The sequence below is a fragment of the Protopterus annectens genome, chromosome 17.part0 (assembly GCF_019279795.1).
Source record: "Protopterus annectens isolate FY-2018-M chromosome 17.part0, PAN1.0, whole genome shotgun sequence".
NCBI lineage: Eukaryota > Metazoa > Chordata > Ceratodontiformes > Protopteridae > Protopterus > Protopterus annectens.
Genome location: NC_056751.1, coordinates 107,428,268 through 107,439,608, shown reverse-complemented (window position 1 = coordinate 107,439,608; position 11,341 = coordinate 107,428,268). Strand labels below are relative to the sequence as shown.

At 37.4% G+C, this 11,341-nt stretch overlaps 1 protein-coding gene across 1 annotated transcript in view; it reads left to right on the top strand.

Annotated features, from left to right (window-relative positions):
• The first annotated feature begins 3,401 nt into the window (after positions 1-3,401).
• Positions 3,402-11,341, top strand: part of PPP2CB (protein phosphatase 2 catalytic subunit beta) — a 564,832-nt gene continuing 556,892 nt past the window's right edge. Inside the window, exon 1 of the mRNA XM_044059310.1 lies at positions 3,402-3,847. Within this exon, the coding sequence (XP_043915245.1) occupies positions 3,746-3,847 (102 nt within the window). The 5' untranslated portion in view covers positions 3,402-3,745. The remainder of the gene's footprint in view (positions 3,848-11,341) is intronic.

The window sequence follows — 11,341 nt, the reverse complement described above, 5'->3', positions numbered from 1 at the left end:
CATCTCTGCCGTGCCATGGACACTGATGGCAGACTCTGGGACAAGGCAGATGGGGGATGGTAGGAAAAGTAACACTCTTCAAGAGAAGCCTTGATGAGTGGATGGGTAATAGAAAATACACCCCTGGGATCACTTCACTGGCTCTGCTTGACAGAGGCTCAGTTAATTAATCAATGGGACGGTGAAAGCCGACACACTCTGGCTAGGCTTATAAATGCCCTCGGGCAGATAGCCTAGTACCTACCTATGAACCTATTAAAACAGTTTGGTGATTACAAAGTCCTCTGTAGATTACCTTAATGGCAACTTGCTCTTACGACTTCAACAGTGTCCACATTCTATATTATCTGAACTGCTGTGCTGGAAATTAATGTAATGTAAAAATAAGAACTAAGGCAAAAAAGCATTAATTCACTAACACTTCTTCAACATATCAATGTAAGTTCACTTTATTTTCTGAATCTTCTCATTCTGAGATAGACATATTTAATTTCTCCTGCTATTCTCCAAGGGCCAATATATTTGGAACCTCAAATTCAATATGTTTAACATTTTTGTGCATGATCCTTTCACACATATTATACTATTTAGTGCTATAAGATATTTAGGTACATTAGTAGCAGCAAATTTAATATGTCTACCTAAATTCTTGCTTTTCTTTTTTTTAAGAATTAATGTAACTGCCTTTTTGTTGACCAGGTCATTATGAAATTCATCTGGGTATGTTATTGGTGTTTTACTTCTAGTCTTTAGTTCAAAAGACTCACCCTTATTGAACCTGAGACGTGGCTCTAATGGCTATTAAAACTGCAGGCACATGAGTAACCCACTCTTTCCAAAATCCTTTAATTCTTTCCCTGATAGAATTTTTAAGAGTCCTTTTTATGTATTGCATCATCCCTAGTGCTTGAGGATGATAATGCAGACAGCATCTTTGTTCACATCCCAGAAGTTTATAGCGTTCTGACATAACTTAAAATGCAAAATGTCTCCTAGACTGTTTTCAATTTTTGGAGGGGGTAGGGGTGGGAGACAAACACTAGTAAAAAATATGGGTCCAGAGTAACACTAGTAAAAAAATATGGGTCCAGAGTACTACAACAATTTTCCTTGAGCCCTTAACCACAGATAAGGCTTCTACCCATTCAGAGAATGTATCTGTGAATATCAACATATCTGTAGCCCTTTTGCTGCTGTTGGAAGACCTTGTTAGACCACAGTAAGTTCTGAAATGTTCTAATTTAGCTATTTATGATGAAGGGGGTATTCTTAGCTACCATTCACCTAAAACATTTTGATAAATTACACAGTTTGGTAATTCTAAAATCTATTGCCTTACCACTCGTTTCTCCATTTTACATCTCAGACTTATCTGTTATTGTTTGCTTCAATAGCTTGTTTATAGACTTCCTCCTCAACTTTTAACAAAGTCAAAGTGTTCACGCACGAAAGACAACGTGCACGGTCTTGATAAACAGGTACTTCCACAAAAATAGACCAGCACGTAGAGGATTGCTCAGAGTTCCATTTATTTAGGCATATGTAATCCAAATGTAATGGTTATAAGCCATCACAAAAGCAAACCGGTTTCGGCTTGAACCAGCCTTTATCAATGCTCCAAAAATTTGAAAAATGTCTCCGCCATATTTAGTTTATATATATAGTAAAGCCCTTAAAGGGACATACATCCCATATCAACAAATAACCTGATAGAAATATGTAAGGTAACATTCATATAAAAATAATAAACTTATATGAACTAACCTTAGTATATGGAATAACTTAGTATAGAAAATTGAAAACACCTGTGAATAGATATATAATACATAAATTCCACCTTATATATCAGAAAAGAATATTATGACAATATATATATGATGTACATATTGTTATATACATAAAAATCAAAACTTATACATACATAATATATAGTATAAATCTCAAAACATAATATATTGTGATATGAATATTATATAATAGATCAACTTCGATCTATTAATTCAAAAATGCAAAATTCCAAAACCCAAACAAAACAATATATAATAATCTCTATTCTGATTCATTTAATCCAGGCCTAAAAAGGCCACCTAATTTAATAATCCACATGTTCTCCAACTTTTGACAGAATTAAATATTTCTAGATTTCCATTAATGTCATGATAAAGGTTTATCTCTTGTCCTAACATGGTTTTCCTTTTATTTCCCAAATCTTTGTTTTGTGTTTTTATCATAAAGCAGCTGTTTCACTTTTTTCTTGAATTTTCTTAATATACTGTAGCCCTTGTATATAATCCCAAAGAATCTGCATCTGTCCTACTCTTAATATCTTGAGATTTATTATAACTTTTCAAACATAAATTAAAAATATCTCATCTCTCTGTTTTTTCTCATGTAATCATATGAGCTGTTATCACTGTGTTCTTAGAGAGGGATTTTCTAGTTATTTAAGAGGCTACAGTATACAGATTTTAAAAGTGGTTTCCCTTTTACAAAATCTGCCTCTGCATTTCTGAGACATGATTTTCACACTCATATATTTTTTCAGCGTTGTTTCTTGTAGTTCATTTTACTCTGTTTGTTCTAACTTTAGGGTCAGCTTTAAAATCTGTTAAAGTGATTGTCTGCAAAGTACCTCTTAAATGTCTAGATTGTTACCTCATAAAATTTGTGTTTTTATGACAAATTCCTTTGGATTAAAGTAAGTGAATAATGAAAAGACATTCGTGTATCCTCCAGAAAATACATGCTAACATAAAACCTGTTATTCGACCAACTTTAAAGTTAATAAGACCAATATTTAAAACCCATTCTTGTTTTTTTACCAGAATTCTTGCGGAGTTTTTTTTTTTTTTTGAGAAGTACGGTCTTCAGGTATTTGCTTATTACAGTTCAGACGGCTATATAACTGTCAATCTGTTTATCCATTGTGTCTAGCTTATACTTTAATTCCCGCTTTACTTTAACAGGTCGCTATTTTAATCATGCAATACAAACTGCTTATTGGGCGCCCCAAATTCCAACAACCGTAAGACTACCTATACCTATTCCCTAAAACAAGTTGCCCTCATCAGAAACGTAAAAAGGACGAGTATACATAAAATCTGTCCATACGATATTAGCATATTTTTTAGATTTAACATCACACCCCAAAAAGCTCCAATATTGAAACAATACATATTTTCCACCCTTTGAAACCCGACACTGAAGCCACCGGAAGTATATACCATTGTTGCTAAGGTGGTATATGGTATGCGAAGAAAATGATTATGTCTAGGAAGGTAGGGCTTGTGTGCGATTTAACATCCCAGTTGATAGCTGGCGCTATAGCATACGTTAGAGCTCTCTTCGTTGAAGTAGGTCTGGCTTAAGACCCTTCTGTTCCGTTTCGCAGTGTTGTTACTGGGACTCGGGAATGCCAGTGTTATGACGTTTGGGGAGGTGTGTTTGGAGCAGAGCAGCCATTACACAGCAGTGCCAAGTAAGGAAGGTGAGAGTGGGTGACTTAAATGTTAGGTTGCCGCTTTCTTTCTGCTGCTGTCCTATTTCGAGAAACCACTCCAGAAAGTGCACCTTTCATCTCATTATTTGCATTCCCCGGGACCAGTTGGAATTCCGTTGAAATCAGCTTCTAGGTGGGCCATCCCCGGTCTCGTGCTGCTGTTGCAAGAAAAAAAAATTACCGAACGAAACCGGAGCGGTCGTCAGTAGTAGGAGCAGCGGGGACTCCGCAGCCGCTGCAGCAGACATGGACGACAAAGCGTTTACAAAAGAATTAGACCAATGGATCGAGCAGCTGAATGAGTGCAAACAGCTTAACGAAAACCAAGTGAGAACTCTGTGTGAGAAGGTAAGGGAGACTATAGCTTTCTGATTTAGGTTTGTTGTTGTCACCGGGTTAAGGAACAACCAAATACCCTTTGCTCTTTAAACGACTTAACTAAATTAAAGAGAACACCGTGGAATTTCTTATGTGAATCGAATTTTCATTTTGTAATTTGGGACTAGTGTCTACTCTTTGGGAATGTGTTACGCTCACTCTAAGGTGTTAGGATTGTAGGCAGATGTTTGTGTTGTGTAGGGATTCAGTACGGTATTCCCACACTGCGGGATGAGCTAATAGTGCAGCTGGAGGACGGTAGTAAGACAGAATGTGCATCATAGAGTTATAATGCAAGGAATGTTTTTTTTTTTTTAAAATTAATTTACCCTGGTCAAAATTGTAAACATGTTTTTTTTTTCTTAACATATTTGGGTCACGGAAACTGTGAAACACAGAAATCTCGTTAAAGTCCGTTAAGGTGTCTTGCGTTAGAAAAGTGAAACTAGGTTTGCATATGCATACGATGTTCCGTGTTAACACAGTATTTATTTATTTTGTGTTTCATATGTACGATTTTATTTTGGCTTGTTTTTCAAGAGAAAAGTTTCATTTTTCTTACCATATCTTGCAGAACACTAACATTTGCTGTTGCCATTTCTAATACTTAACCATTAAGTTTCTGATCGACGGAATACTTGGAAAGTTGAGTACTTCAAAAATGGTATAATTTCTGATGTGATAGGCGACTAGGCTTTCAGAGTGGTGGGATAACGCTGCTGTGAATGGGGAGTACTTTGTCTCCTGCATGTACGTTGTGTGATTGCATAAAGTTTCTTTACAGTCTGTGATTGTTGTTAGCACGTAGAGTGGATGTGGAAATAAGCAGGTATCAAATGTTGTGATTAACTTAGTGAAGCGGTATTGTAGTATTTGCCATGCTTTTTTGTTTGTTTTTGCGTTACCTCTGATAAATGTAATGTATTTGGCAGCTTGAAGAGTGTGGTGTCTGTTTATTTCGGTGCATTTTTTTTTTTTTTTTTTTTTTGGGAATACGTTGAAACGTTTGCTTTTATGTGATGGATAAGCAGTCACAAAAACCGTGGTACAACCTGTGGTACATTGGGAATGTCCATTGCTTCCTTGTCCAGGACCACAGGTACCTGTATTGGGTGCTGTACTCCACCATAAGCAAGTGCATTATTTTAATGCAGCTAAGAAAAAAGGCGTGTGATCACTTTTTTTTTATAACAGTATTATTGCATTAAGTACCGGAGTGCATTTGTGTTGGTGGGCAAGGTGTGCTTCCATATGTATGCCAGACTACTGAAGGCTGGTTGATTTATTGGCTTTTGCCTTTCTTTATACTTTCTGCTTTTGGGAGCTGTTGGAAGTGCAAGTCTCCTTATCCCTACACTTGGGAAAAGATGGTTGATATTTAATTTTCCTGTGCCGGGTTTGTGGTTTGCAGCTGTCTTTGAAGTGAGTTCTGTGAATGTGCCATCTGAGTACATCACATGAGAGCAGAATGGATGAGGTGCATGCATTGCAGAGCAGTCGAGATGTTCAGCAATTTTTGGGATAAGACATATGAATGCGAATGTGTCTCACTTTAAAATACAAGCAATGCACAGTCTGTCACAGCTCTGTGCGATCCTTATTACAGTTTTTAACTAATGATTTTATAGCTGTCTTATTGAATTAGATGTATATGATGGGTAGAATAACTACACAGTCATGTTTTAGGCATTACATTTGTTTGCTGAAACACTAACTTGCAGTGTTTAACTTGCATCAGTTTTATTATATTTGAGAGATCTCGTCCATGCATACGTATGCATTCGTGTGTCTGTACGTATGTGTAATATATAATATACACACACGTGTGTGTGCATAGTATGTATTTAGGTCAGCGGGTGGGACGTTGACATAATGGGTTAAGGTGTTTTCCTTACAGACACAAGGTGGAGAGTTTGATTCTCGCATGGGGTAATGACTAAACTTAAAATGGACCACAAGAGCAGTTAGCCTAGTACTAATCTGTGAACCTATGAATCTGTCTGACATCTTGCAGTAATTGTATTTTGTTGTCTGGGTTGAGTGCATTGCCTATAGCTGTTTTGAATAGGCTGATGGAGAAATGTATACTGGAAGAAGTTCAGACAGAGTACCTGAGATTTTCTGCTGATATCATTGGATGCACCCTGGAAGTTAGTGTGCTGACTGATTCAGTAGTGGCAGTGAATGATTAAATCTCTTCTATATAAATGCATCTGATTTCACAAATTGTAGGAGAATCTTACAACTGATGTGGTAACTCATTTCACTGCATTAGAAATGCATGCTTGTAGTATTATAGCCCTGTTTGTTTGAGTTGAGATAAAGTGCTAGAAAAAAAGCAGGTAGTGTAGTAGTGTGCTAGAAAAACAAGCAGGTAGTGTAGTAGTGAGAAAAAGTATAACTGTGGTGTTCTCATCAAATTTCTGAGTATAGATGTATGCCCCTGATAAAGGGCATCGGTGATGGAACCCTGTTTTTATAATACCTGCATTTGACTGTCTTATAATCCAAGCAAGGAACAAATCCAACCTTTGGAGTTTTAAGATTTTATTTTAATGCATTTCTGGTTTTAGGTCATGTTTCATAGGTTTTTGAGGCTTTATTCTGTAGTTGTGATTTTATAAGTAAGCATTGTAATGTGTGTGTGTGTGTGTGTGTGTGTGTGTGTGTGTGTGTACTCGCATGCATGGTTGTGTGGGTGAGTGTCAAAACAAATGTGTACATAGTACCAGTAAAAACTTAACATTAAAAAAATTGAACATGCAAGTTTGAATACTGAATAACCTGACAGCAGGGTGCACACTAAGCACCCCTGCCATGTAACAAAACAGTAAAAACCATGTTTGTTTTTTGCAGGGGAGCAATTTCCCCAGTACCCCTCAAACTTACCAACTTCAAAGTCGATCAGACTAAAAGATGGGAGAAATCTCCTTGAATAAATGAATCCTTCTGCAACATACTGAGAAACTGGAGCCACAGTGATTTCTTGCAAAAAAAAAATCACCTGTACAAGTAAGGGCTCAGTTCTTCACAAATGTTCATTAACATAGCACATCACTGGCAATATTTTGTTGCACATCTCTGTTTGACTGCATGTCACTCTATTAAATAGTTCAGAATATTGTGCATTCTGCATTCCATGTAATTGCTAACATTGGAAGATTACAGAAGCAAGTACATACACAGCATTGTATAGAATTGTATTGTATTATAATGAAATTGTGTAGCAGACTTGCCTTTGCTGGAATGGTCTTTTGTCACCCTGCCATAGGAAGTTACTAGGCTATTGGCCCTGAGGACCTTATAAGCCTAGCCAAGAGTATGTTCATGCTACACAGGACATCCTCGTCTTAAATGTAGCCATTGCGAGATGCTTGGCTCTCTCCTTCCACACCATAATAGTGGAACTTTACTTCTCCTAGTGTGAAACGAATAGACAAAACGTCAAACAGTGTTTTTGATGAAGTAATATGATTCAGCATTATTTACAATAGGCATTTGTGAAAAAGTTCTTAAGTGAAATGTGTGACAAATTATTTCACTGGGGAATGGCATAAATAGACAGTTTTGTTGAGTGAAGGATACGTGTGTGTGTGTGTGTGTGTGTGTGTGTGTGTGTGTGTGTGTGTGTGTGTGTCTAACCCTCTGGGTAGATGTTTATCCATTGCATAATGTTAAGATTGAGAATAGTGAAGTTTGCAATTGGAGGCAAAAGTTGATCCCTACTGCATATTGTATACCTTTTGTAACAAAAGCAACAAAAAAACTTTGCGTGGTCGTCACACGCATTATAAGTGAAACTTCTCTTAGTGCGAAAATGTGCTTAGTTATTTATCAGTGCTGCGAAATGCCAGAGCTGTTACTTAGCGTTGTGTAAAAGTATGCATCTTTTAACTTTGACAGGTGCAGTGACTACTGATTCAGTGGATTCCACCTGTGCAAGAAATAACATTTACTTTGCATACATCACTGCTTCTCAAAACACAGCAAAGACAGGCTCTCAGAAGTTAGGGAGATGCGTACTTTTGCACAAGACTAAGTAACAGCTTTGTCAGTTGTCAGCACTTCTAAGCACATTTTCGCACTTACTTACACACACACACACACACACTTGCATACAAAAAAGAAACTCACTGGTATCCTTCGCTCAGGAAAATCTAGGCTACGATAAAATGGTCCATCTCACTGAACATTTAATAACCAGCTGAAAACAACGCAGTGCCAGCCACTACTGTTGTAACGGATAGCTAAGTAAACTAATAGAAATATCAGAGGTATAAATGCAGGGCAACAGTCTCAAGTGACCTTAAGTAATTTAGAACACAACACCAAAGTTAAACCCACAAAAAACAGCTGTTTTTAAAAAGTGCTAAAAATCCTCTGTTTAGAACAGACTACCATCTGGCAGAGTGTCACTTCTCTTTCATTTTTCGTTACACTCTGAACTCTCTCTTCTTTCGGCTTTTTCCTGGTTAGGGGTCGCCACAGCGGATCACCTGTCTGCTCATGATTGGCATTGGAAGTTTTACGGTGTCGTTCACAGCCCGCCGCCCAACCTTCCACAGAAGGCACACGTATGCGCACACTCACATCTAGGGCCAATTTAGTGTGTCCAATCCACCTACAGCATGTCTTTGGTATGTGGGAGGAAACCGGAGCACCCGGAGGAAACTCGTGCGACCACAGGGAGGACATGTAGACTCAGCACAGAAGGCACCCCAGCCGAGGATCGAACCGGAGAACCTCTTGCTGTGAGGTGGCAACGCTAACCGCTGCACCACCATGGCCGCCGTACATTCTGAACTCTCACTACTGTCAAATTTTTTTGAAGCAAAACGTCTTTAATGTTCAAAAGAAGTAAATTTGATTTTTATTTTTATTTCAGATGTGCAAAACTTGTCTTCAGGTTGCACACTATACAAGTTAGACATATTATCCATTATGGAAATGGTTTATAGTACACAATGTTGAATTCTGATAGTGAATATTACTTGTATGTAAATTATAAGACCATATCTTGGTCCCCCTTGAGATTACTGCCTGAAAGCTTTATAATGCAGTTGCAGTATTTTTCTCTGCAAAAAGCATTTAAGATTATTTTGGGGGGGTTCAGTCTAAGGCTGCTGAATTTGACCACACCCCTTAGTTCTGCCAATTTATGGCATGTTATCTGCAGTAGGTGGCAATTTACTTCTGATGTAATGGTAAAACATTGGCCATTTAAAGTTCAGTAATCGTATTACAGTGGAAATGAGTTTAATGCAAACTATTAGACTGTTGGTGAACTTAATCCTTGAATCAGTTTGTCAGTACATAAGAAAGCCATATTTTGGTCTTCCTTTTAGAGATTTCGTTATGAAACTTTCACGCAGTAAACCCAGGTGATTATATCTACAAAAGCACCTATGATTAGTGTTCTGCTTGTTTTCCCTGCATCACTCTGCTGAATTTGAGAGATTTCAGTTGGTGTGTGCTCTCTGGTATGTTTTCTGTGGCATGTGGCAAAGTGTACGTCTATGTACGTTGTCTGTAGTCGGACACAAACAGTGAAGTCACATTTGGCAGAGTTGGTTTATTTCTGCTCCAAGTTAAATTAACAAATTCCCAAAACACAAGGGAGAAGCACAAGTAAAACTGTACGTGTTTTTGCAGGGGGAGAAAGCCCCCTGCACCCCCAGTGTACAGTGCACTTATTTAATGCAGAGTAAAAAGATCGCAGTTCGTACTTCTGTGTATTTACTGACTTAATATCCCTTGACAAACTAACAGTTGCCTCACAGAATTAATCAAAATGCAGAGAGAAAAAATTTAGGATCAGTGCATACTTTGCTAAAATCAGCAAATTAAACTCTTACTGAAAATCCAGCTTCATTCATGTAACAAAATAAATTTGCTTTCTGCTAATTAACTATTCTGTCCATGTATACTGTGTGCATGCATACATCTGCATGTATGTAGTGTGTGTTTCTTATGTAATGACGACTTGGTGAGGTATTCTAGATAATTGATTTACTTGGCACACTGATCGAGTTGGCATTGTAAATGGAGGAACATATTTTCTGGTGGAATATGCAGCATTTTTTCAAATGTAGTGTCAGTTCATACTTGGCGTTCTGTTGTATTTGAAGTGTTAGGGCATGTCACATTCGGGAACAATTTGATGCAAAAGTAAAATATATTTATGACTTGTTTATTCTTGAGGGGGGGCAGTGAACATATACATGTTTGCTGTGAACTGAATCTAAAGACATCTGTCTGTGAAATTCAGTCTGTTTGAAATTCAAAGCATTGTCATCCCCACCCCACAATATCTCTTCAAATACAACCACTAATTTTGGCTCATTTTGCAGACTTAATGTTGCTGTGGAATGTGCCTCCTTCTCTTGCCATGTTTAACTGTGCATATGTCCCATGAATGTGAAGATCCAGTTAAGCATCAGGCATACTGACAACAGTAGAAACACAGCAAATTGAAATATTTCACATGTACGCTGCCCCCCACCCCCCAACAAGCCATATAATTGTTTGACAGGGCTTGTGAAACGACTCTATGCTTTATGTACTACATGCCTTTTTATCTGTACCCAGCTAAGGTTGCCATCTTTTGTGTATACCTCTGCTTGATTGCGAGGAGGCCGAAAACTAAATTTTCTGTAGTACAGTATACACGCATTCCTTCAAACTATTCATTCTAGGAGAAATAATCCACTTTCAGCTGGGAACATTAATTATAGGCGAGGACAGGAATTTTAATTACAGCAGTGAGGATCTATTTGGGGGCCTAGAAGGGAAAATATAACAAAAGAGAAAGATGAACTTTTTAAGAAATTTATGAAAATGTTTGGCATGGAACATGTGAATTCAATAGTAAGAGTTTGGAGAGAATTTACATATTCCCCAAGGTAGAAAAACTTGACTAGGCATGGCAGAAATTTATATTCCACAGAAAAGCGTGCATTTAATTTTGAAAACTTTGATATGCATCCAAAAAGTATTTTAGATCACTCTCTAATAATAACTGAAGTAAAAGTGAGACAATGTTGCTTCCCCACCTGTTTTAAATGGAGAGGAAATGGGTAGTGGAAATTATTTGGGAGTTATTAGAGAGAATAGAAATTTCTATAGAAAATATAGTTGGGGAGTGGGCTAACATTTTAAAATGGAGTTTAAAATGAGTGGAAATAAGCGACCTGCTTAAATTACAAGATTTTATTTAGAGGAGATGACAACTGTTGAATAGACTGCTAAAGAGTAAACAAGGGACTATCTTGATAATATGTATGAATTTAGAAAGACAGCTGTTTCTTAGGGTAACCCCAGAGCACAAAAGCTTGTATCAAAACATCTCTGGCATTAGAAAGTAGAAAGGGCTGTTGCCAATCCGGGGAAGCCTTTAACAAGGAAAATAACCAGAGATCCTGTAGAGGTATTGAAAATATTTCAGAAATGTTATGAAAATCTGTG